Source organism: Misgurnus anguillicaudatus, chromosome 7, assembly GCF_027580225.2.
Source record: "Misgurnus anguillicaudatus chromosome 7, ASM2758022v2, whole genome shotgun sequence".
Classification (NCBI taxonomy): Eukaryota; Metazoa; Chordata; class Actinopteri; order Cypriniformes; family Cobitidae; genus Misgurnus; species Misgurnus anguillicaudatus.
The window spans coordinates 20709477-20736363 of record NC_073343.2 but is presented as its reverse complement, the minus strand read 5'-3'; the positions used below and the strand labels follow the sequence as shown (position 1 = coordinate 20736363).

At 39.1% G+C, this 26887-nt stretch overlaps 2 protein-coding genes across 3 annotated transcripts in view; one reads left to right on the top strand and one right to left on the bottom strand.

Moving 5' to 3' along the window:
- Window positions 1–5907: 5907 nt before the first annotated feature.
- On the top strand, window positions 5908–9551 carry LOC129417285 (nuclear receptor-binding factor 2). Of its 2 annotated transcripts, none has more exons than XM_055171846.2 (4): window positions 5908–6044; window positions 6624–6696; window positions 7207–7247; window positions 8124–9551. In XM_055171846.2, exons 1-4 carry the CDS (start codon window positions 6015–6017, stop codon window positions 8574–8576), a joined length of 597 nt encoding a protein of 198 aa, XP_055027821.2. In that variant the 5' UTR covers window positions 5908–6014; the 3' UTR covers window positions 8577–9551. The 2 variants fall into 2 exon arrangements, with proteins under 2 accessions (XP_055027821.2, XP_055027820.2); XM_055171845.2 differs by having other exon boundaries at window positions 6624–6708; window positions 8124–9538.
- A 61-nt stretch (window positions 9552–9612) lies between these two features.
- Window positions 9613–26887, bottom strand: part of LOC129417278 (probable JmjC domain-containing histone demethylation protein 2C) — a 57518-nt gene continuing 40243 nt past the window's right edge. The window contains exons 4-27 of the mRNA XM_055171833.2: window positions 24408–24513; window positions 22924–23048; window positions 22699–22830; window positions 22555–22596; window positions 22336–22450; window positions 20386–22157; window positions 19420–19571; window positions 16399–18992; window positions 15862–16063; window positions 15465–15694; window positions 15212–15364; window positions 14734–14823; window positions 14497–14621; window positions 14277–14376; window positions 13948–14096; window positions 13569–13859; window positions 13262–13430; window positions 13054–13144; window positions 12375–12505; window positions 12178–12300; window positions 11570–11709; window positions 11116–11319; window positions 10873–11004; window positions 9613–10477 (exon numbers count right to left, since the gene is read on the bottom strand). Of these exons, the coding sequence (XP_055027808.2) occupies window positions 10379–10477; window positions 10873–11004; window positions 11116–11319; window positions 11570–11709; window positions 12178–12300; window positions 12375–12505; window positions 13054–13144; window positions 13262–13430; window positions 13569–13859; window positions 13948–14096; window positions 14277–14376; window positions 14497–14621; window positions 14734–14823; window positions 15212–15364; window positions 15465–15694; window positions 15862–16063; window positions 16399–18992; window positions 19420–19571; window positions 20386–22157; window positions 22336–22450; window positions 22555–22596; window positions 22699–22830; window positions 22924–23048; window positions 24408–24513 (7467 nt within the window). The 3' untranslated portion in view covers window positions 9613–10378. The remainder of the gene's footprint in view (window positions 10478–10872; window positions 11005–11115; window positions 11320–11569; window positions 11710–12177; window positions 12301–12374; window positions 12506–13053; window positions 13145–13261; window positions 13431–13568; window positions 13860–13947; window positions 14097–14276; window positions 14377–14496; window positions 14622–14733; window positions 14824–15211; window positions 15365–15464; window positions 15695–15861; window positions 16064–16398; window positions 18993–19419; window positions 19572–20385; window positions 22158–22335; window positions 22451–22554; window positions 22597–22698; window positions 22831–22923; window positions 23049–24407; window positions 24514–26887) is intronic.

Here is a 26887-nt window from a genome sequence, read left to right as displayed (position 1 = left end):
AGTAGGATTGACACTAACTCCATCCTCATCTCTTCATCATCTCCTCCGTCACTTCTTGTTTTTCTAACACCATGATCTATTTTCATCTACGGCCGCATGAGCAACAGAGCATTTGCTGTATGTGCATGCGAAGCCTAATTCATATCCACCCACACCGTGGAACAGCCCTTCTCCACGGAGTCCTAGTGAAAGTGGAGCCTCTTTGAATAGATATGCATCTGCCCTCGTACTTCTGTACCGACACCCCCAGCCTGCTTCCCTTTTCTCCATTCCCATTCACACTCGCCCACTTGCACAGGCACTGCATGCTGACTGAGCTTCTGTGCATCCCACATTACAGTTTATACAAATTGTACTCTCAAGTTTGATCTCATATAAAAGCCGTTCGATTGTTCAGTTTGTACAGTATGACACTGTGCATGCTCTTGGTACAGAGTCATTTTGCATTTGGCAGATGCATTTAAAGAAACTTAAAGTGCATTTATGGCACAGTATAGGTTTACTAACCTGTGTGTTTCCTGGGAATTAAACCAATGGCTTGTGTTGTTTTTAGCAGAATGCTTAACATTGAATTGAATAGTTCACAACTATGGATACTTTATCACTTAAAGAAAATTACAGTAAAACAACAATAATAGATTCATTAATACAACCGAAAGTATTCATTCATTAAATTATTTCTTTAATTTTTGCTTGAATATCTCTTGGCCATTTTTTTTTCATCAAAAAAAGCTCTTTGGAGTTGAGTAAGCAACACCAGGGTTTTATTTAACTATGTGTAGATAGGTTTTAATTCCAATAAGAGTAACAAACTACTAAAACTAATCATACTGTCAGCAGGTGTCCGACTAATCATCATTTATATATCCAGTAATAAACCTGTCATGTTATTTCCTTTCCTGTAACCTCAGATCTGACAGCTCTGATAATGTCCCTGATCTGAAAAATGTCAGCACATCAATTCTTCATCATCGTGAAGCCTTTAGACTCTTACCAGCAGCCTGTCGTTCAGATTATCAGATTAAGTACCAGTGTAAAATCTCTTGCCTTCTAGTTCAATAACAACAGTGAATTTGGCATTACCGAAGCACATTATTATGATGTATGAGTTAAGGTGTTGTGTCTTGTTTCTTATTGAAAGCCAAACATCTATTCATTCTCAAAATCATTGGGGGCAGTGCAAATGTTCACGTCCTTTGTCTTACGCCTACAGGCACAAAAATGTCTTGCGATTGTGTCAGCGTTGCTAGTCACCAGGAAAAGTTAATTGTAGCTTTGGAAGACAGAATTCTTGCATAACTTAGACAGCCAGTTAGCAGAGACATTATAAAAATTTTAAAATTACCTGAGAGTGAATTATAATGCATATCCTGAAATGAATAATAATGTTGTTGAACAAAAAATTTAAATTTTTACTAATATACTAATATCTCAGATGACAATGTTTGGTGGTTTAAATGGATAGTTCACTTTAAAATGAAAATTCTGTCATCATTTACTCATCCTCATGTTGTTCTAAACCTGTATGAATTTATTTTTTCTGATGAATACAAAAGAAGATATTTTGAGAAATGATGGTAAACACACAGCAGATAGTGACCATTGACTTCCATAGTAGGACAAAAATATTTTGGAAGTATTGTGATAAATGATGAAGACAATATTTTGAGAAATGATGTTAAGCACACAGTTGACGGTACCCATTAAATTCCATCATATTGTTTTATTCCTACTATGGGAGTCAATGGTCATCTGCTGTGTGTTTACCATCATTTCTCAAAATATCTTCTTTTGTGTTCATCAGAAAAAAGAAATTCACACAGGTTTAGAACAACATGAGGATGAGAAAATGATGACAGAGTTTTCATTTTAAAGTGAACTATCCCTTTAAAGTTTTTTTTAAACATTTTTAAAATTATTTTTCAGAATTGTCACATCCATAGTTTTTCTCATAAATGCACGCATGAAAATAATAAAAAAATGTTGTTCTTTGAAGATCTGTCCCTTCTGCATTTGTTGAGTATTATTAGATCTGGTTTGTGCATTTTTATTCACAGAAGTGTGTGTGGTCCCCCAAAAACGTCCTTTTCCTGTTTTTTTGTGACATCAATAACCCGTGTATAACAGAAAACACATGCACAGACTGATATTTTTCTAATGTTTGGACTCTATCATTGGTTTATGAAAACAATTTAATGATAATATAAACATTCTCTGATAAATAACATTTTATTTTTTGACTGAAAATGTCACATCTATAAAGCTGAAATTGCCCTTAATTTATATAAAAGATTCCCAAAAAAGTTATTTCAGCTCATGGTTGGGTCAAATATGAACAAACCCAACCATTTGGTTGAATAAACCCAAAATATTCTAGCAGATGGGAAATGATTTCTGCGAGTTGTTTGATATCCCCTCATCCCAAAAGCCCCTCCCTCTGTGCCCCTCTTATGCCCTGTATGCCTTGCACGCCCACGTAGCGCCATGTTGGGATGGGTTCACAGCCCATTTTGTTTGCGTTCGCTTTGGTGTTGCGTGGGGGTTTGGTGACCCCTGCACACGACGATTAATCAAACGTCACTCTGTGATTTCTCCAAAACTCATTATTCTTTTATACACAACACGCCTGTTTTAAATGCAGTCTTACTTTTTCTGATAAACCCTCTATTCTTGCCTGTATAGCTGTTCCATCTGGATTTTTCTGCACATGTCGTGTAAACCAAGAAATTTATGTGAAGTTTTGGTAAACTTTTAATATATATATTTTTAGTAAACAAAAATGTGAATACAATAAGACATCATTTTGTTTAGTGTAAGCTATTTATTCTGCATCTCAATAAAGGTGATAAACACATGAAAGTTTACTTTTTTGTTAATCGTTGTGCAGTTTTTAAAAAATTTTAAAGAACAAAAAATGACTACATTTTAATCTCTACATACAAACAAAATTCAGATTTTAGTGAATTTCCTATAGGTTAATTTCAACACAATGGTTAGGCTTGTCCGTATTTGACCCAACCATGGGCTGAAACAACCCAAACATTTTTAGTGTGTAGCATAATGTTTGATTATCAGTTTTCAAAAAACTTTTCTAAAACATACTCCAAAACAATAAGCCATGATAAATTGTGACTTTAAACCCTACCAGCATTGAAGGCTGCGTTCCTCTGAAGGTGTGCTTGGTTTTCATGGCCCGAAAGATCAATGCGGAGCTTCTTTCTTGTCAAGGTCCTTCACGGCTTTCTTCTGCTGTTAATCTAAGCACAACTAACACTGAACACTAATCGGATATGGTGCTAAACATCTCTAGGAGAAGATTCGTATTTGCTTTTCTATTCATTCAGACACCAACCAGAAAACTGGACAATACACTTGTTCCCACCTCCACCAAACAAGCTCACAATTGAAACTGCTATGCTAATGAGTTAGATTTGGAGAATCCAGCAGATTGGGCCAGAAAGCGTCTCCTGTTTTGGGGAGGGGGATTCCGTAGGTGTGAGGGTCGCTGGTTTGCATGCTACCCTGAAGGCGTGGCTTTACAAGCAGCTGCCCTTCTAGGGATGGGGTTTGTAAGCAACAGAAGTAACCCAATTGTAATATAACTGCTGCATTGCTTTTTGGACTTTTATCAAACGTGTGTAGTGATTCACAGGAGCAGACGTTTACACAAAACACAAAATCTTTGAAGACCCTCATGAGGGCTGCGAAAATGTAATTTCTATTTATTTTATTTTCCATATTTCCAGCAGTTTCTGAGTGTCTTGCTGAACTATAAAATATTTTTATAGTAGGTGTTAATTATTTATACAAAACTTTTTCCAGGGCAGAACATTACACAGGCTCATTGCCTGGCCATTACGATTTCTGAATCACTGTCTGGCAGAAACACAAAGAAGAGCCTGAGATGATGCAGCAAGAAATTTACTGTCTCTGAGAAAAATTTAATTTACTGACTGAGAAGGCACAATCTGTAATTAACAAATGGTAAATTCAAAAGTGTGCACATTATTTGTTTTGTGTAAATTGTGCAATACAGTTTACAGTTTTCTATAATAATGAGTTCACTCATGCTTATAATAGTTAGTATATGTGATCCTGGACCATAAGTAGCATAGTCATATTCGTATAGCAATAATAATAATGAAAAAAAACATTATATGGGTCAACATTATAAATGTTTTCTACCAAAATTCATAAGGATATTAAGTAAAGATCTTTTAATATTTTTTGTAAATTTCCTACCATAAATATATCAAAAATGATTTATCATAAGATATATTTGTATATTTTTATTAAGAATATGTTTTGCGCCATTAGATTCCAGATTTTCAAATAGTTGTATCTTGGCCAAATATTGTCATGCACAAACCACATATCAATAGAAAGCTTATTTATTCAGTTTTGTGGTCACGTACAGTATTATTTTTCATTAATTTAAATTGCATACATCTAAAATGAAAGGCATGGAACAGACTTTGATGATTCAGAAGAGTTGATTTATAGAAACTTATTATTATTGAATGTATACATTTAAAGGAATTATTTAAACTACACAAGACTAAAGAAAATTTGATTTAATATAAGGCACAGACAGAACTTTGCTGATGTTTATTGCAAGTCCAAGATGGGAAAAGTGATTGTATAAAAATTTGTATTAACGTATTTTGAAGTTAAGCTTAAAGGTTCTGTATAACTTATAGTTTGTTGTTATAAAAACATGCAAAAAGTATTGTAGGTTTCATATTTATTGTTTATTATTATTATTATTAATGTTATTATTATTATCATCAATTCAAGGCTGTATTTAAATTATATTTGCAGAGCAATAACAATAATAATTTAAATGATTGGCTTAATAATTTAAATAATAATTGAACTAATTTGTTTGCATAGGTAGATTTCTTTTAATTGCACATTTTTAACAAATTTATACAAGATTATGTCCCAAGCCTTCTTTGGATAAGAGGAGAAGCGCCATATTTTTTTTACTCATAGGGATCAGTGAACCCCCATCACGTAAAAATTCCCTGTGCGTAGGAGGAAAGAGCAGGAAGATGGATGACCAAGGCCCTAGAGTTTGATGCTATTGCCCATGTCATCACCCAGAAACAAAGACAGAAGCCAACCGCAAGAAGAGGATGGAGACCCAGGATCATTAGATTGAAAGTCAACATGAGCCACCTTACAAAGGACCTTTCCCTCTATTTTTATATATGTATTTTCCATGCCTGCCATTTATCTGTATGAATTAATATCAAATAATAAATTGAGGGAAACAATAAACTCTGATCATGCTGATGTTTTGTTTTATTTCGGCTTTGTAACGAGATATTTCCCATTATAGTCCCACCACACAGAAAGAGTATTGAGTGGTCAAAGACAAAACAGCCACCCCCAATGTGCACACTGTGTAAGACCCACAAAGTCAATAGGCCTATAATAGCTAAATTTGAATTTTTTACATCTGATATATTACAGAACCAATGACACAAATATCTTTTAAAATAACACTGAAGTTCTCGATGGAAATGTATGATTTCTGTGATTTTATGATTAATTCATGCGAAACAAAGCTTGTGATGTTTGGTGGTAATCTAAAGATCTGTTTGGTTTTTCACACACTGGGTTCAAGCAATTCTAGGTTATCTTGTTTATCATGCCTAATCTCATTAAACTGTTCAATCTTACTGCAAAAAGGCTTAACCTGGAATTTAAAGTTAAAAATTTCACAGCATTATGCTATTTATGTTTTTGATTTTAAAGTCTAGATTTATTTTGCTTATAAAATACTCTCTTGAGATGATCTTTTATTGGTGTATTACACTCAGTCCAGCAGATGTCGCCACTCACTTTAAATTTATCCGAAACACGTTATGACGTCACAGCAGTCGCCTGTTTATGAAGTTGCGCAAGCTGTACGGTCTGTGTATTTGTCTGCGTGTTTGCTGTCTGGTTTGAGTTCTTTAGACAAAACACAAAAGTAAAACATTGTCAAGCTAGTGATTGAAATCTAAATGGAGGTAATGGACAGCCCTCTCAATCGTGTAAGTTGTTCACCAAAGTCAACTATACTGTTCTTGAAACTTGTTGTTAGTTGAGCTTGTTGTCCAGTAATGTCTTAATATAGCAACCATAGTAAGCTAATAAAGCATTTAGTTTTTTACACACTGTATTTATTTTTTTTTTTTTTAGATTTTTTTAGACTTATTTAGTTATATGGAGCATTTTAGATTTAAGTAAAACAATTTGTAATCATTAGCGTTCCCTCAAATATATCCAAAGCGCAATAATTTCCTTTTCTGTGGAACCAACAAGAGTTATTTTGAAGAATGTTGATGCCACTTTTTTCTATACAGTGCCTTCTTACTTAAAAAAAAAAAATGGGGCCAAAAACATAAAAAAATGAGATACAAATATTATTATTCCCTAAAAATCTTGCTGTAAGATTTTAATCCCTAGTCACTTTATTACATTGTATGGAAAGAATATAGCTGTGTGAAATTTTTATAGGAATTCAAATATACATTAAAATTAATAAATGATGATTAAACTGTAAATAATTAGTTGAACAGATTTTTTAATTCATTAAAAATCTATGTTTGGATTGACTTTCTCCATTGTAGGCCCATCTTTATGGTCGAAAGGCAGATCGATTGGTAACTAAAGGAAAATATGAGGAGGCGATTTTGTGTCACGGTGAGGCGGCAGGTAAAGTTTTGTCCCTTACACCCTCAGCTTTAACAAGTGTCATGGGTTCGATGTTCCCAGGGAACATACATAGGCCTACTGATAAAATGTATACCTTGAATGCCAAATGCTATATGAATATCACACATGGTATAACTTAAAGGGATAGTTCACCCAAAAAATTTAATTTTGTCATTATTTACTCACCCTCATGTTGTTGTTGTTGTTTTTTGTATAAATTCCTTTAATTTGCTGAACACAATGGAAAACAACAGAAGCACCATTGACTTCCATAAAAATACTACTATGGAAGTGAATGGTGCTCAAAAACGGTTTGGTTACATACATTGCTCAAAATATCTTCCTTTGTCTTTAGCTGAACAAAAATATGTATACATTTCTGTAACAACATGAAGGTGAGTAAATGATGACAGAAGTTTTAGTTTAAAAGTCTTTATTATGAAAGCCGTTAAAATAATTAAATGAACAATGAATTTGTTTGTCTCTTTTTATGCTTAGAGCTCTTGAATGAGGCCTTGTTAATGACACACTGTAAACAGGTAAGGCAACATATTTGTGATAATAACTCAGGTGTGACCCCATTCCAGACATGTGTTTCTTTAGGGACTTGCTTTTAACTAGTGTAGTTGTGCTGAATCAACCCGTTTAGTAAGAAAATACTTTTAATTTTAAAGGGACACTTAACTTTTTTCTGAAAATATGCTAATTTTCCATCTCCCCTGGAGTTAAACAATTGATTTTTACCATTTTGGAATCCATTCAGCTGATCTCCGGGTCTGGCGGTACCACTTTTAGCATATCTTAGCATAATCCATTGAATCTGATTAGACCATTAGCATTGCGCTAAAAAATAATCAAAGAGTTTCAATATTTTTCCTATTTAAAACTTGAATCACAACTTTTAATTTTCCGTCGTGTACACGATGTAGCTACTGAAGTGTCATGTTTTAAATAGAAAAAATATCAAAACTCTTTGGTTATTTTTTAGCGCGATGCTAATGGTCTAATCAGATTCAATGGATTATGCTTAGCTATGTAAACAGTGGTAAAAGTGGTAAAGTTTGACACAGATAATGCTACAAATGTACCGTGAATGTGCTATAAGTCGCTTTGCATAAAGGGATTGGCCAAATGCATAAATTTGAATACTGGGAGAGTATAACAAACATAGCGGTTCTTACAAAAGCTGTAAAAATTCACTGTCATTGTGTTTACATTTCCAAGGCTGAACCTTTGGCGTATTGTAAATGTAAATTCATACAGGAGTACAAAGATACACAATGGTGTTATGAAAGGTCTTCCATGTCCTTTTAAAGATACTATTTATGTTTTTTTAGTACAAGAGTTAAACTTTTTTTTGCAAGTGTAAACAGACACTCCCCTAACATTACTCTGTAATTATCATATTCATCAAGGTAAGGCTGTCTTTAGCGCTTCAGAGAGACAGACACCTACAACAGCAACGCTTTATTAAAGGAAGGACCATGGTCAGCTCACCTGTGTCAGTGGCCCTCCGTATGGACTTGACCATAATGTCTAGTCAAACAGTTCTCCAAGATGAAGCTCAGCCGCCTCCGCTTGGCTGGAAGACGGCAAAAGATGATAAAACTCGACTGGAGGAGCAGAGCACCTCCATCGCTGACTTGTGGAAGCTTGTGGCTCTCCTGCTAAAGGAGAACGAGCAGTTATTGGAGGAACATGAGAAACTGTGGATGGAGAACGCTCGCCTGAAGAAAAACCTTTATGAGGAGCATCAGAGTCGCTTACCTTCTTTAGCGGAGCCTGCTCAGATGCTTTCACCGCTTGGTGTGAACCTTCAGGAGAAGATCCGATTGTTGTGGGAAAGAGCAAACGGGAGCTACATGTAGTCCTGCGTACTTGATGAACGAGAGGTCTGACTGAAAGTATTATGTACATTAGCATCATGTACTGTAGTTTTTAAGTGACCTGTTAGCCTAAGCCATACAAAGATGACTTGAAGTGTATTTGGCTTAAAACTACAAAGAGATTTAACAGTTTGGCTTTTAAATAGAGTTTAATCAATAATTTAAAGGTGCAGTGTGTAATTTTTAAAAGGATCTCTTGACAAAAATGCAAAATAATATACAATACTATATTATCAGGGGTGTATAAAGACCTTTTTATAATGACCCGTTATGTTTTTGTTAACTTAGAATGAGACGTTTTTATCTACATACATCGAGGGTCCCCTTACGTGGAAGTCGCCATTTTGTGCCGCCATGTTTCTACAGAAGCCCTTAACTTACAAACTTTTTTGCTAAGTTGTCTCAGTTACATGTTTTCCGGTGGCGGCTACCGTAGCTTCTCTATGTGTTTCAAAAGTGAGCAGTGGACTGAGCTGTTGGTTGCAATTCACAACCTCACGACTAGATGCTGCTAAAATTTACACAATGCACCTTTAAAGGGGATAAGGCTTTTTTAAGATGTGAAATAAACCTTTGGTGTCCCCAAAGTACATATGTGAAGTTCTAGCTCAAAATATAAGATATACAATTTATTATAGCATGTTAAAATTGCCACTTTGTGCCATTTTGGGTGTGTCCTTTTAAATGCAAATGACTTATCTCTGCACTAAATGGCAGTGCCGTGGCTGGACAGTGCAGATTAAGTCCCATTCTGACATCACAGGGGGAGCCAAATTTAAATGACTTATTTTTTCACATGCTTGCAGAGAATGGTTTACCAAAACTAAGTTACTGTGTTGATTTTTTTTACATTTTCTAGGTTGATAGAAGCACTGGGGACCCAATTATAGCACTTAAACATGGAAAAAGTCATTTTCATGATATGTCCCCTTTAATAAAAATTATTTTTTACAAATATCTGAATATTTTTTTTAAATACACTTTTTATGGAATTTAATAAAGTTCAGACAGACAAAAATTTGAATTATTCCACTTTTAATGGAAAATGTAAAACACCTCTTTAACTTCAATGTACATACAGTAGCAAACAACACATACAGCAAATAAAGCACACCATGTTATATAAAATCTTTATATATTTATATATATGTATATTCTGCTATTTACACATTACATTTTTCAGCTGAAATTTTCACAAGTTTTTTTATTTACGCAAACATAGATAAACTGCATTTCTTTAATATTCTTCTTCTGCACAGTGAATACTTGCCAAACTGTAAATAATTTAATATATAATCAAGTCTGTCAGTTTGGCAGCTGCTGAGATGATGGAATGATGCTCTGATTGGGATGGAATCGCTGCTTTCTCCAACTGTCCATATCACAGCATGACAGTATGGTGGACACTTTGCAGCGCAAAACTACTAATTAAGGACGTGCCATGAATTATTATTACCTTTGGAAAAAATCTGTTCTTTCCAAAAGTTTTCTATAGTTTAGAATGTGCGAAAAGTGGCCGTAGCACTTGAAAGTGAAGGACCAATTGCACCTGCCTCGAGAGCACAGTGTACTACTTTCATCTTTCTGTACCCCAACCTTACTTCCTGTCCATGCAGGAAGACACAAGTGGGAAACAAAAGAATAGAATCAAAGAGAAGACGGTGACATCATAGAGGAAGTGACAGAACCTTAGAGAGAACCACGAGTGGTGCTATTTGTCAGTATCAAAGCTAAGAGGATTGTCTTTATGCTCCATGTGTTTGGACAAAGGAGTAGGGACACTGTCAGGACTCCTCTTTTACCTCCTCGTTGTTGTTCTCCTTTAAATGCTTCCTCGCTGTGGCCACAGCATCTTTCACAGAGTGGTAGAATATGTTCTTCACCTGAAGAAGAAAGATGAAAAAATAAATCAATTTCCTTTTTCTTACCAATAAGACTTACAGGATACTCAAGCATAATGGCTTGAGTATTGAGGGAATATCAAACTAATGGCAGTTGTGGCTACATTATGCCTGTTTTTTACCACATGGATAGATCCATTAAAGATCATGGGTCATGTACAGACAAATCTAGGGAGTGCGTGTAAAGCCTCAACTTATGCGCACGATAAAACGCACAGCCTTGCAAAGCATAGTTTATTTGACTCTAAAGTGTACACAGATGTTCGACAAAATGCAGTGCACCTGCTATGGACACAGTTTAATGTGTAATCAGTGAGTGTAGATCAATAGATCATAATGAAAGTTTATCAGATCAGAAATGAGCAAGATAAGGGCACCTGGAGTTTGTCTTCATAGTTCACTTGGTCTTTGAGTGGGCGGAGTTCCTGGGTTAGGTAATAGGAGTTGTGCGCATGTTCAGGAGAAACAAAGTCCACATTTACTTGGATGCAGCTGTGCAGATTCATCACCTAAAACACACAGAATGGAATATTGAGCTCCTGCTGGAGTGAATTTCATTTCACACTTATCTGACTTTCAGGAAAAACTTCCCAGAAGCGCAGGACAGGATTGAAACTTACCTGGTGCAGTGATCCAGCAGGGATTATAACAGCATCTCCATGGAACTGCAGGAGTGTACGACTCTCCACGCCATGTTCTTCCTGCAGCCTCTGTCTCAACCTGGGGCTTAAATACCAGCCACCTTCACGCAGGGGGTCTGGATCGGCTTCCCACTCTGAGTCTGAGTCTGCCTCTGGATCTGCCTCAGCCTGCTCTGCAGCGACCTACGTACATACAAAAACAGTAACATCGTTATCTGCATTGATAGGGTGCCTCTATTAAAAGAGCAATTTGACTCCTCTAAAGTGCTTAGTGCACTTATTTCATCTGATTTAGAGAAAAAGTAAAGCTGTGTGGTGGGGCCTAACACTGAGCCTTGTGGGACACCATACTTTACCTGTGATAGATCAGACAACTTATGATCTAGACAATAAGTAAATACTGTACGTTTCACATTATTAAGTACTGATGTACCTTTTGAAGAAACTCCTGGATCTTCTGCATGTCTTTACTCATGTAGATGTGCCACAGAGCTCCCGGAGTCTCATTTGGGTCTCTTAGTCGTTTCTTAACACTCTCATCCAGAACTTCCTTTTCTAAAAGCTTTAAAACACCTAAAAACAAAGTGAAAGATTTATTAAATAGGCGCAGATGGGAGTGGAAATACCTGTGGGTGATTTACTGACAAAGCACATGTTATAGAACACAGGCGCAAAAAATCGTATTTCCATAATAACCAATCCAATCTACCAAGAGCAGCGCAAATTAGCATAGGGTTTAAGACATGCAATTTTAGGCATTAAATAGTGGCGCAAATACCAGTAAATTGACGAGCACAAACGTGCATAAACCTCCCATAAATTTGGCACCTGAAAGGGAAACTCCTACAAATGCATATACAAGGCAATAAAGTCTTTTTTAAGTGCTAACTTTTCACTACATGTCTTTAGTAGTTTTTTAACAGTAAAAGAGACGTTTTCGTTGGTATGAGATGTTAATAAATCTGTCCCAAAGAGTTTACATCCGGATTAAAATGGTGAAACACAGGTTATGGCTTAGAGGAGTTCTTTAAAAGTACATACCTGTTTTGGATGGAGCCCCATTTCCTTTGGCCACACCAGTATATACTAGAATACTCATGGTATCAGAGATTTCAACATGTAGATTACTGGTCCCAAAGTCTTGCTCTAGGCATGCTGTTACACCTGCACAAACACATGAATGTAAGATCCGCTGTATTACAAAAAGCACAACAGCACTTCAAGGGGAGAATGCATACCGTGGGCGCAGCAGAGGCGAGGACCAAGGTCAGGGCGAATAAAAAAGGAGGGCAGGTGGGAGGCCAAGTTCAGGTGAGCCTCTGGGTCTGTGTACTCCGGTACCGGCAAAGTCTTCATCACATCATGATATCTGAAAGTGGTTAAAGCATCATTAGATTCTTTCATGTCGGAGTCTCTTAAAAGATCATAAAATATGGTATCAAAGGAATTTTATTTGTGGAACCAAATGTGGAACATTTGTGGAAGTGCAAATTAACCACAAATATTTCATACTCAGCCTTAACTTCATCATCAATCATCAAATCCAAGATATTATTACCAAATTCAATAGACAGACTTCATTATCTTAATAAAGAAAAACCACTTGGTCAAGCATACTGCTTGCAACAACAAGGCCAAGGGTTAATTTTCCAAGGAACGCAAGGTCTATTTAAATAAATACTGGTACACTAAATGCAATGTAAGTTGCTTTGGATAAAAGCATCTTACAAGTGCCTAAATGTAATGCAAATGTTACACCTTTGTCACTCCTCATCAATGACCATGTGCTTGAGGTTAAAGCTTGAGCAGAGGTGTATTCAAATAATGATAAGAGTGCATTTATTTTCCTAGTACTCATAGTACTCTATGCCAATACAGCTGAGGTGTGGAAACAAATGTCTCCAAGGCAGGCAGTACCTAGCAGGCATAAGGGCTAAAAACTCCTCCCCTGATGGCCAGTCCTTCAATCTATACACCACCGGGTCCCCCTTTGCAGACTTTGGCCTTTCTGTGGGTCACATACAAAAGCACATTATTTATATTACATCATGCATATTTAGACAACAGGGTAAGAGTCAAACAGCACCTCATACATGATAAGCACAGGCTGAAGTGCATTACTCACTTGACACATCCTCAAAACCATCCCAAAAATCCTTGACCCTGGAGTTTGTAACACTTCCATCTCTGCAGTTGTAGAGGTCACTGTGGAGACTAGAAAACTCACGGCTGAAGTGCTCAGGCTTCCATAGGCTACCATTCAGATTCTTGTGCACTCCGGACACTAGCACGGGCTGAAGAGGGAGATTATACAAGTTTTATTCACAATAATCCAATATGAATATGCATTATTTTCACTAGAAAATGAGTTTTTTTCTAACCTACTGTATGTGAAGATTAGTAAGTACTTCAACTAGGTAAGCAATACAAACCTGTGCTTGTGTCCAGTTCTCATTGAACAGTCTTTGGTTGCCTTGGTGACGGTGATCTTTGAGCCAAAGCAGCCGGTGGTTTCCCAGCCAATCGTGAGGGACAGTGGTGTTGGGATCAGCCAATGGGCTTTCATCAAACTTCACGCCCTCTGGCCGTTGACCCACTTCCTCCTCTTTCACCAAATCCTGAATCATGCCCAACCTGGCCATTTTTGTGGCAGGAATCTTATTTTCTACTACAGAAGCGATTATGTCATCTAGGATGTTGGGCATACGAATGTTTTGGGCCACCTGAGAAATGAAGAATACAGTAAATGAATAATTTAAACAAATGGATTAGTTATAAACATGTCTTCTGTAAATACTGAACATATCAAACCTGTTCAGAGGAATCATAAACTGGTGCAAATGCACCTCCGGTGGACCCAAGGCGTAACTTTCCAGCTGTGGAGGTCAGAAGGTCACGCAGTGTTGATCCTTGTTCTGGACTGGTGGATTTCTTCTTGTGAGCTTTCACAGTGTCACAATCTGCCATCATAAGATATTAAATCAAAACCACTGCTCTTAGGAGAGGTTTGCGATAGAGAAAACACAGAATTTGTTGAAACTCTGATTTAACCAGATGTGACAACTATTTCCAGATATATTGCATGTACATATTGAACAGATGCATGAAATCTGTATTCATGTGTGTGTTAATCTCCTCACCCCTTCTCTCCTGGTGCGTTCTCAGGGCACCGTGCTGTGCGTTTTTTTGCTGATCTGAGATCTCAAGACTCTTCAAATCACTCTGATCTTTGTCTGAAAACTGACATCACACCCATTTTTTTTTTTAATGCAATGTTATTTATTCTAATCCAACACAAAAATAATATGCAAGTACAGTTTACAGATATACATGCATCTATGAGTCAAGTTGGTGCCTTACTGGTGAGAGTCCGTTAGTAGTGGCCAGGCCAGGGTTGAGGGTTTTGCTGTCAGTGCAGGAACAGTGGGACGGGATCCCATTTGTTTCCCTTATCGAGTGCATAGAGCTCTGCATGTCTGCTAACACTGACAGACAGATTGCAGTACACTTATTTTACAGATCAGATTCAATGGCCAAAGAGTACAGGATGTGAAATATAGATTTGCACACAAAAATACATAAAGGCACCAAGCAAACCTGTTTCTGGGACGATCTGAGTAGGCATTAGGTTCTTCAAGTCATGTGGCTGATTTTTCACACACCGGACCCAAACATACAACTCCTTATCTGTGAAAACAAAATAAAAAAGCCAGGATAAATATACTGTATAAAGCATGCACAAAGAGACACATGGGCTAAACCCTTGACTAAAAGATTAGCATATGTTGTGTTTAGGGTCCAATTCATTTTTGGGAATTCTGGACTTCCTTGGCAACCCAGATTTACCAGAAGTGCATTCCCACACTTTCCTTTTTTTGTTTTCACAAACATTCCATGCTCACACTGATAAAATACCCTGACATTTCCAAGATGTCTGATTTGTGGAAACGCTTCCAAGAGGAGAAAACTGGTGAACCAGCTTTTCCAGCTAAGATCCACCCACAAAAGCCACATCAAGGAAATTTTAAAGGTAAATGTAAAGTTTGTAAATCTGTATTTGCAGGGTGTGCCTCACCTTTTGCTTTCCTCTTCTCACGGGCTTTGTAACAGTCCATGCACACCACGAAGCCACACTTGTGACACGCCCAGTGCATGTTAAAAAGAGTGGCCTCACACGCATCACACATCTCCCTTACACCCCGCACTGCTCGCTTCCACATGACCTGAGCTGGAGAGACAGGAGACAACGAGGCAAGGTGAAAAAGATAAAATCACAAAGAATAAGAGTGTCTTTCATTCGACACACACGCATAGACAGACGGACGTACTGTCTTTCTTGACCCAGGTGACAGCAGTGTTCTCAGTTTTTACGAGCTGACAGAACTTGTCTCCGATGAGCTTCAGGACATATTTTGATGTTTCAAGGTCCATCTCTTTTCTCTTCCTGTCCTCCTCGTCCTCTGATCTGCCCGTCCACACTGTAACCGCCTCCTCATCTGTCTGTTCGGACACGGAAAACCCATCCACACGGACAACGCCATTTTTACTGTATGACAGACTAAAGAAGAAAGGGAGAAAGTACTGTATTAGTTAAACATTTTTACACTGTATATACTCCACGTTTTACTGTAATACTAATACATTTTTATTACATAAAGTTTTAGAACGCAAAATGCACATATATCTGATAGTGTGAAATATTTGCCAACAGCATGAAAGACTAACCGCCTGAAGTAGTAAAATCGGCAAAAGACAGGCGAGATGACAGGCTCCTGGGCTTTGCGCGAACGATCGACACGGCACTCTCTGCACTTTTGCACGTTGGGGCCAATCTCACCACATGAGTCATCCTGTAAGAACGCTTCTCCAGTTAGCTTAAGCTTCCTCACCTTTCGCCAGTCTTTCAGCACAGAGCGAGGGATGCCATCTGAGAAAAGAAACACAGCTGACCTGAGTACATCTGTATTCTCAGCATCAGTTTGAATATGCATGCTTTGAATTGCCAATGTGGTAATTCCCAATTTTGAATGTCATGGTAAAACTCAATTGCATTCTGATGAACACACACGTTAATTGCTTTTGCTCAACATTAACATAACAAGGCCACACAATTTTCAGTGGCCTGGGGTCAAAAAATAATTTTTCTACTACTGTATGTCACTGCATTTAAATGCAATGCATCTCCTGGGGTACATACTAATCTTTGAATCCCTATCTATGGGTCTAAACATATATTTACATTTAAACAGGTGGAACACTCACTGCTGTTAGACAGCCTCTGTTGATTCTTGTCCTTTGAACTTTGCAAAGTTCCATTGTGTTTGGTCTCCTCCTCCCCTTCCTCTACCTCCTCAAGTTTAGTCTCTTCCTTTTTCTTCTGATGGTCATTCTGCCTCAGTTTTAAGGAGGGCTTGGACTGGCGTTTAAACTTCTGTCCTGATCCACCAGTCTCACTCTCGTTGCCAGATTCCCCTCCATTCTCGCTGTCGTCGCTAAACTGGAACGATCGTTTCTCCCCATGTTTCTCAGGACTCATATGCACCTGGGTTGAACGTTTATCATTAGACTTGTCTTTAGGGGTGGAGTCCTTGGCCTCCAGCTTGTCATTTCCGTCCAACACAGGCTTAACGTCTTCCAAAGACGACTTTTTGCCTGCTGTCACTGATTTATCATTGGCCATTACAGGTTTCTTATCCTCTAAATTGGAACCTATAGCATTACCATTAAACTTCTTGTTCTCTGCAATGGTTTTTCTGTTGTCTTGAGTAGACTTCTTGTCCTCTAAAGTATACTTTCCGTTCAGTATTTTGGACTTTCTGCTGTCTATGGAGGAATCTTTGTCATCCTGACTGGACCAGTTGTTCACCAGTCCATTCATTTCCTGTTTGATAGGAATGGAGGTGCTCATTGCATTGCTTATAACTGTCTTGGTGGCATCTCCTGCTTGGAAGGTTGAACTGTCTCTGTCTTGCTCAGAATGACGAGTCAACCAGGCTTTCTTCAGTTTGTGGTAGTTGCTCTGACTTGATTGAGATGATTGGTTGGTTAAGGCTGAGGCAGTTGGCTGCTCATTGGCGACTGAGCTTTGTTTGTTTATGGGTACAGGGCTGGAAGTCCCTGTTGCCAGTCTGGGACATTTATATGGAATAGGGTTAAAAAAAGTATTTTTATCTTTTTCTAAAGCATGTGCAGGACAAACAGTGGGTGTAGTGGGTGTAGTGTAAGACCCAAATCCACTATTTGGAGGGTGTGAGACATGTTTTATAGCATCTGAAGAATGTGTAGTGTATTGAGACTGGATTGTATGTGTGTTAAGTCTTGATTCGACAGCAGCTCTGTGTTTCTTCAGATAAGGAAAGTCTCTAGAAGAGCAACAAGAGGAGGGAGAGGGCTCGATCTTTGGTTGAACAGCCACAACCTCTTTCCTCTTACAGTGTTCTGCAACTAAGTCTTTTCTAGAGTGCGTGGTGTCCAAGTTTGCTAAGGGGTGCATCACTGAGCAACTTGACTGAACTTGGTTGTTATTAGGTTTAGTGGTCATGTTTATGGGCGTGCTGAGATCCCCCTTTGTAGTCATGTTGATAGGGTGAACAGTATCCAGAGGTGTCCACAGGACCCCTCTCTTTTGTTGAACACTGCCATCTTTAGGGTTGGACAGACCTTCCAGGGGTCTCATGTGACCACAATGCATCTGTGAAATGCCACTGTCGGAGACTGTGTAATTTATTGTTGTGTGCAGTTGGCTTGTTGATCTAACAATGACTGATGCAGTCGCTGAATGTGGTCTGACCACACCACCATTTGTGTGCCCTCCAGGCTCTTTATCTTGACTGTGCAACACTCCACCCCTTTGTGCATTATAAGCTGGTGATATCATTGCCACTTTTTCAACCACAGGCCTCTTCCCATCTACCATACCATGTTTAAGTTCAGGCATCAAAGTGGGCGGCCTCTGCTGCTTCTGAGCTTTACCAGACAAACTCATTGGCTGAATGGGTGTGAGGGTAGGTGGGGACAATCTTCCATGTCCAGAGTCTTTGGGAGCCATCAGTGGTGCTGGAGGGTGGAAAATAGGGGCTCGGTGAAGTAAGGGCACGCTGCGGGTGGAAGACGTGATGGAAATGAGTGACGAACCTGATCCTCTCCTTTCCATAGCCCCTACATCAACCGGTTCCAGGGAAGAGGCTTTATGAGCAAGTTGCTCTGTGATCTTTCCAAGAAGACCTTCTTCTCTCTCGTGGTGGCTTTGTACTAGAGGTGGAGGTCTGACTTTGATTAAGTTCTGTGTATTGGATGGGGTCATGACAGAGGCAATAGTGTTGTTGGCACTGAGTCTCTCATAGAGTTCTTTACTTGCTGGGGCTCGTCGCTGTGGAGGCTTGTTCTCCACGCTGTTAGACAAAGATGTGTAGTAGCTGTTCTGAGTGAGGGTAGGGGTGGGATGGGCTGACTGTGGCCGGGGAGGCAGAGCGTGTCTGAATGCATGAACATCCCTCTCTCTGTCTCCCTCTCGTTCTCTCTCCCTCTCAATCTCCTTCTCTTTAGCAGGAAAAGCAGAGATAGGGCTTCTAGGGTATCGCTGTTCCCTATCCGAGCTCAGTTTAGCAGTGAAGGGTGCTACGTCAATGCTCTCCTGAAGAATACGGCGGTTCTCTTCTTGGTAGCGGTTGGGCCTCTCACCTGTAAGATCGTAAACAACAAGTGGCTGTGTGGTTCGATTGGGGGGTGACTCTAGGGCAACTGGGCAGTATGCCAGGCCATTTTTCCCCACTGTTACACGGACCCGTTCCTGCTCAGATTTGAGGTGAGTGTGTATGGAGCTTGGACTATTATTGACGACTCTTCTCTCTAACTCTCTGAAAAGAAAAACAGCATGTATGAATACAAATGTTTTTGTGGAGGTCAACATCATTACTCAGAATGTCTAAATGAATTTGTCATTGAAAGGTTAGTTCACCCAAAAATAAACATATTCTGTTATCATCAGCTGATCAGCTGATTTTCTTCCATGAAGCACAAAGAAAGACGAGATTTAAGAGATCTGCTGTAGGGAAGGATTTTCAGCACGACATGATCTATGTTTCAGTCTGTTTTGCAAACAAAACTACTGTATGGTCAAAGAAGATATTAACAGGACTAGGCTCATCCTAATTAGCCTGCTTTCATCTTGTTATTTAGGAAAACCCAGGGCATTATGTGGGTAATTAATCATGACCATTTTCATTTTTAAAGGCATACCTGAAAATGTCAGAAAGTTGTAAGGAGTGCAACAATGAAACATACTCTGTGGTTTTAGAAGTGGATGTGCAAGATTGAGCATTCCTGGATATTTTTTGAGGGTCCGCGCTGGAGGGTCGAACTGGCAGTGGGGAATGTAATCCTTGCCCATCTGCAGTCACAGGGGTGGGTTGAGTAAGCCAAGGGCTTTGTGTGTTCTGTTACCCCACAAACAAACACAAATACTTAAGTTTATTAAACAAGTCGAACATGTTTAGTTTAACCTATCACAGAACATTAAAATTTAGGGAGATAAAACATAAAAGAGAATAAACACACTTGAAAACACAATCTTGTTGATATCCATGAAACAAACAGTGATAAACAGTGAGTTACAAATGACTCAAGGGTCTGCTGATACCACATGATGTAAAACAGAAGTGACTGCCTGGACAGCTTTCATTCAGTTCGTCACTCATGTCACTTCAGTAAAGCTTGCTTTTCTAGTCCCCTTGTCCATCCTTTTCACTGTTGTTAGTCAACATTGAAGCCTCCTTCAATGAACAAGGCTTCTGACATTGCATCTAAGCTTAAAAACTAAACCAGACCATTTTACACAATCATCAGTCTTATGTTTAACTACACAACAAACTCCAAAGAATAACATCCACTAGACTAACATGTACTACTGTATGTTCCTAGCAGCATTAAGTTAGAGGATAGATTTCTTCCAGCATACAAACCTTGGAAGATGTGCCCTTCATTCATGCCTAGACTCCCTAACATCCACCCTGAATGTGAGGTTTAAATAAGATGCCCAGTGCACCACAACAAGTACACAACTATGATCAGTTTGCAAAACAACACTAGGAAAAAGACAATGTAGCTGATGATTTGAGTAGAAAAAGAAAGATGTGATACCTTGACTGCCTACAGGATCTGGGATTCATTATTGAACCTTTCCTGCACAACTGTGTTAATGTACAACTAATGTAAATGTCTATGACAAAAGCAAGAAGTGGGGAAACTCACCCTCCTCACATTGCTGTCAGAGATGCAAGGGCTGTCAGGGTGTGCCCATTTGGAGGCTGGTAAGCCAAGTCCAGCATAGCTGTGAGCTCCGTTAGGAAAAGAGGGCCAAAGGAGGGGATAGAGTCCAAGCGATGCCAGATGAGCTGTGCTGGGGGTCTGGCCCAAAAGAGATGGGTTGCCTGGAAGGGTCAAAGAATGGTGGGGAAGGCCCAGAGCTCCCATACGAGAATGGCCGGCTAAAAGTGCAGCAGAAGATGGGAGTGCAGGCAGGAAGGAGGGGAGAAGGTGCGGATGAGGAATGGTGGAATGGGGTGTGCTTAGGGAGCAGAGAGGAACCTGGGAGTGGAGAGGAATGGGCGAGAGGTGTGCAGGATGAGGGGAGGGACTCAGTAGTTTGCTGTGGGAAGAAGAAGGGGTATGACTGGGGGAGCTAGAAGAGGGAGATGGGGTCTTAATGTTGTGTTTGGGATTTGGTGGTGTGTGAGGGGGCTGGATGTAGGTGGAGTGGTTCTCCAGCTCTGCCCTTACTAGTGCAGGGTCTCTGTAAACGGTAAAGGGCTCTTTCCTGTCTACAATAAGGGGGCTTTTGGTGGATTTTTCAGGGGTGGGAATGCAATTAGGTGTACTGGGAGGAGAATTGGGTGGCGTTTTGTATTGAGTTGGGGTTAAAGAAGAGGTCTGGGTCAGAACTGGAGCTATGAAGCAGGTTACTTTGGGACTGGTTGCCATTTTTAAGTCTATGGCAGACTTAGCTAAAGGAGAGCCCTCTTTTAATAGGCCCATCTCAGACGTTGCGCTTTGTTTTTGTCTAGTCATCTCTCTTACAGTTTGAGTTTTAGGTGAAATCTTTGGAGATGGACAAGGACTGATGTGCATACTGAGCTTTTGCGTAGTCTCTAAGGAAACATCAGGTCCTTTTTCTGTGTTTATAGCAGCTGGAGAGCAACTGGATTTAGAATCCACACTGTCCTTTTTGTTGCAAGGTATGATAGGAGAACGAGGTGGTGTTCCTCTCTGCAGCTCTTCCATAGAGGCTGTGGAGTCACTGCTGGCTGTAATGGGCTCTGAATGGGTCAGTTCTGATCTTCTGACCACAGACTCGCTAAAATCTGCCCCCCTCGCCTCCATGTGGGTGAACTCTGAGCCCCTGACTTCCGGATCACACGTTGACATCTCCTGCTCCCCCTCAGTTCCTTCGCACTCCAGAGGTGATGTGTGTAGAAGCACACATGTACTCTCCATGGAGACCAGCTGCTCACTCTCTTGAGATGCTAGAAGTGCAGACACAGCTTCTGAGTCCTCCCTAGATGCACCCTCACTCCTGTCCTCTATTTCTGCCATGGCTCCATCACTTTTCTCCTCTGCTTTCCTACCACTAATTCCAGCAGTACATTCCGGTGCTTGTGTGCTCCTGAACAAACCATTGCCGGAAAGTCTAGGGGAATGGGACTGAGTTTTTTCCAATTTCTGACCATTGTTTTCTCCTGATTGGCTGGGAGAAGGTTCCATGTTTCTGTGGGATGAGTGCACCTCACAGTCCAAAGGCCTCTTTAAAGTGTAATGCTGTTTCAGCTGTCTCTTTGATCCTAAATCCGAGGATGAATCCTGCAATCTGCAGCTGGAATCAGATTCGCTGTTCTCAGACAGATCGGACACACTGCCTGCTTTCAACCTCTTCAACTCACATATTCTCCTCTCCTTTTCATCTTTCTCCTCTTCCTCTTCTTTCTTCCTTTTCCTCTCACCATGGCTGTTTCTGGATTTGGAAAAATCTAAAAGCAAAAGAACCATAAATACATGAAATATAAATGACCCAGGTAAATGATAAAAGAGAAAATCTGTTATACAGTTGTTACTAAAAACCACTTTGTACCAATCTCATGCCGTAAGTCTGAATGAAATGTATTTTAATAGAGGAAGCTCTTAATATCATCGTAATCATTAGCTCACCTCCTCTCTCTTCATCACTTCTCTTATCCTCCCTTATCACGTCTTTTTCTTCTTCTGTGTCGCAGTTCTGTATGCACAGCTCAGACTGCTGCTGCACTGGCCTGGAGTTGCACATCTTAAGCAGCAAAAAAAGTATGTGTCTTAAAACTAGAGGATATTTAAATACATAACAGATGTTGTATGCATTTCCGATATCTGTATTTGTGTTAAAGTTTATACCTGGTCAGTTGCTGTAGTGTTACTTGATCTGTTTCCTGAGCCCTGGAAAGAGATAGAAAAGATAAAGCGAAGATACATATTTAAACTGTCCTCATACGGGCAATATATATCTGTTTCATTAAACAAATTGATGTGAGAACTCACAAGAAAAACTCTGTTGATCTTGGTGATCTGAGATTTGCATTTTGAGTTTTCTCCCATCAGCGAAGAGTGAGCATCATCATCCAGTAACATTACCTGAACCAGCAACGGATCTACCTTCACAACCTCTCGAATCTTTGAAGACAAAAAATATATTTCAAAAAACAAAAACTATACCACTGCAATAAAATATTTTTTACACATTTTTCATGATGTGTATGATCTTACCTGGTCAGTCATGACAGACATTGTTCTGTTGTTTTGGTCATAGTGTGTGATAAATCCAGACAGCCATTGAGTTTTATAGTCTTGTCTGAACACCTTCACTCTCAGACCATTTAGAGTACAAGCATCTGTCACACAACAAACAACAACAGTTCTTATCTGACTCTTAAAAATGATTTTTGTTGATGTACCTACAGTCTTAAAAATAAAAGTGCTTGAAAGGTTCTTCACAGCAATCATTTTTTGGTTCTTCAAAGAACCATCTAGTCCAGGGGTGGGCATTCCTGGTCCTGGAGGGCCACTGTCCTGCAAAGTTTAGCTCCAACCCTAATAAAACATTGAAAATCCCAATCAAAGGCTAGAGTATGACTTGGAAATGATATTCAGGTGTGTTTGATTAGAGTTGGAGCTAAACTTTGCAGGACAGTGGCCCTCCAGGACTAGGAATGCCCCCCCTGATCTTGTCAAAGGTATTTTTAAGAGTGTAATATATTTCAAACATAGTTAAAACCTAAGAAAAATGAATTCTATATTAATGCAGTAATACTTGCTTGCTTGACTATAAACACTGAAGAATGTCAGAATGGCATAAAGTTGAATATTGTTTTTTCTTTTCACTAATGATGACTTAAGAATAATTAAATTAAGAGATGGTTCCAAAATGCGATAAACAGCATTAAAAAAAATAGTTATGACCAAAGTCAGTATTGTATCGGGTCAGTATTAAAAAGTGAATTCAAAATTTTTCGCAAAATCCAATATCCGCCGTGTTATTCTGTCATTTTTTCTCTCCCTTTTTCCCAAAACGCGACAAACGCCAGTCCTCCTTCTCTGCTTATTAAACTTTCCATTATTTTACGTGAAATCAACAAAAATCGAGCAGGACCAAAACATTTTACAGCTGATCACTGTCAAAAAATTCAGCGACAACGTCCCAAGGGTGACAGCAACAATGACAGTGTTATTAATATGACAAAGAAAATTAATGTTCTAATTAATGCCATTAATGTTTATTATACCACTAGTGTATACCACTAGTCAACTTAATGAATGTAACATGGCAAAGACGAATGCACTTTTTTATATTAATTCAATAGATTTATAGCATTTTGAAAAAAAACTTGTCGTGGATTTATTGCATTTTACAGAAAAATAATCTGTTTTTATAATAAATATTTGAAAATCAAATTATGGATTTGAAGTTTTCATGTTTTTATAACCTAAAGCTGCTATGTGAAAGTTTGTAACAGAAAATAGTGGTTTTTATCCTGTCACTTTCTTGGTATAGAAAACACGTTTTTACCAAAATTTGTCAAAATGGATTTATTGCGTTTTGGAACCAAACTCTTCAAATATATCTAAACATAAAGTATAATCATCCTTATCATTTAACACTAACACAGAACATACTGCATTAACAAACACTCAATCATAATATTTCAACACAGATCTCTCCACTTAAGCATCCAGATTAGGGGACTGAATACCTTTCCGAAGAGTGTTCTGGAAATGTCTCTGTCTGAGCCAGGCCTGGACCTTTTCCTGCAGAGACGGATCATCTCTCACTGCTGGATTTCCAATGTCCACCTCTTCCTTTAATAGCACAACAACACATCAGGAATTAGAGATGAGCTAGTGGGAACTTTAGTTGTTTCTTGCCTTTTTAAAGAATATCTCTGCTATGATCAGTCAAAACCCACAAAAAAATAAAAACATGTAGAAAAGATAAAGATGATGGAAAGCAACAGATGCATATCAGACAGCTTCAGACAGAGGAGGGAAGTCTGGAAGAGACAGCGTACACGCATATACACACACACACATACACGCACTATTACTCATCTATCCACACAATAGACACACACGCTCACCACACAAACACACACACACATGCACAGAGGACTGGAAATTACGTAACAGTAGCGTAAGAGGGATGTTTAAGCCGAACTCTTGCTGAACTCCCAAAACCTCTGCCTATAACATACACACACATCGCATAACCACCAGAAACAATAAAAAATATCATTTTGGAAAACATCTCTGTCTTTACTATTCACACATCTATCTGGCACCCTGCCGACAGCATGAGTCGTAACACATATAAACATACTCCCTACACACACATTCTCAGTCTCTTTCTCTCTCTTTGGCATTTACATCTTAAAATGTTTTTCACAGGATTATGATTGATCTCCTTCTTCATTATAGTGAGATCTGTAACACTATTAGCTTCTCAATTAATGTGACTCTAAGTGCAGAGAAGAAGGAAGATTATTGCTACTGTTATGCATTCATTATAAACAGAAAGTTTTATATAAGATGATTTGAATTATATATTGTTCATTAAAACTATACATACAGGATTAAGAGATTCAGTCATTCATAATCTTGTCGTTGTTATTGCTTTGGAAATTGTTCCAATAGAGGCCTTTAAATTGAGAATAGTGGCTAAAGGAAAAGACTTGCATGGATCTGTTTTGTGGTTGAAAAAGCAGTCAAATCCAATCACTGCTATCATCTCTCTCTCTCTCCCTCTCCCCATCAGTCTTCATCTGGCTACTCTACAGCCTGAGTCCAATTTCTCCTGTGTGAGTCATATACAGCTGACCCCAGAGTCTGTGTCATCATCCCCCTCACACGCACGCACGCACGCACGCACGCACGCACACACACACACACACACACACACACACACACACACACACACACACACACACACTCAGGTGCAGAGAGATTGACAAAACTACAGTCTGATAAAAGTGACTCTAGCCTTTATCCAGATAAAGGATAAAGGTCTTTTTTGTGTCTTTTATATTAGAGATGCACTATGTATCCGTGACTGTCCACATAAGTTTCTGCCAATATTAGCTTTTTTAATTCACAGTACTGGCCCTTTAAATATCATGGCTTACCTTTTAATATTTTAGTTTTCTATGCCAGGTTTGAAAGGTATATGACACTCACCTAAAGGATTATTAGAAACACAATACTAATACTGTGTTTGAACCCCTTTTGCCTTCAGAACTGCCTTAATTCTACGTGGCATTGATTCAACAAGGTGCTGAAAGCATTCTTTAGCAATTTGAAATGATTCGAGCTTTGTGGCATGGTGCATTATCCTGCTGGAAGTAGCCATCAGAGGATGGGTACATTGCGGTTTTAAAGAGATGGACATCTGGTCAGAAACAATGCTCAGGTAGCCTGTGGCATTTAAAGGATGCCCAACTGGCACTAAGGGGCCTAAAGTGTGCCAAGAAAACTTCCCCCGAACCATTACACCACCACCACCACCAGCCTGCACAGTGGTAACAATGCAGGATGGATCCATGTTCTCATTCTGTTTACACCAGTTCTGACTCAACCATTTAAATTTCTCAACAGAAATCGAGACTCATCAGACCAGGCAACATTTTTCCAGTCTTCGACTGTGCAATTTTGGTGAGCTTGTGCAAACTGTAGCCTCTTTTCCTATTTGTAGTGGAGATAAGTGGTACCCGGTGGGGTCTTCTGCTGTTGTAGCCCATCCGCCTCAAGGTTGTGCATGGTGTGGCTTCACAAATGCTTTGCTGCATACCTCGGTTGTAACGAGTGGTTATTTCAGTCAAAGATGCTGTCCAATCAGCTTGAATCAGTTGGCCCATTCCCCTCTGACCTCTAGCATCAACAAGGATGGCCCACAGGACTGCCGCATACTGGATGTTTTTCCCTTTTTACACCATTCTTTGTAAACCCTAGAAATGGTTGTGCGTGAAAATCCCAGTAACTGAGCAGATTGTGAAATACCGAGATTGGCCCGTCTGGCATCAACAATAATGCCACGCTCAAAATTACTTAAATCACCTTTCTTTCCTATTCTGACATTCAGTTTGGAGTTCAGGAGATTATCTTGACCAGGATCACACCCCTAAATGCTTTGAAGCAACTGCCATGTGATTGGTTGATTAGATAATTGCATTAATGAGAAATT

What these genes read in the sequence shown, in the direction of transcription:
- LOC129417285 (XM_055171845.2), top strand. Translation starts at nt 6,015, where the DNA reads ATGGAGGTAATGGACAGCCCTCTCAATCGT. An exon ending in TGGACAGCCCTCTCAATCGT is followed by an intron (nt 6,045 to 6,623) that starts GTAAGTTGTTCA and finishes TCTCCATTGTAG; the next exon opens with GCCCATCTTTATGGTCGAAA. An exon ending in GTGTCACGGTGAGGCGGCAG is followed by an intron (nt 6,709 to 7,206) that starts GTAAAGTTTTGT and finishes TTTTATGCTTAG; the next exon opens with AGCTCTTGAATGAGGCCTTG.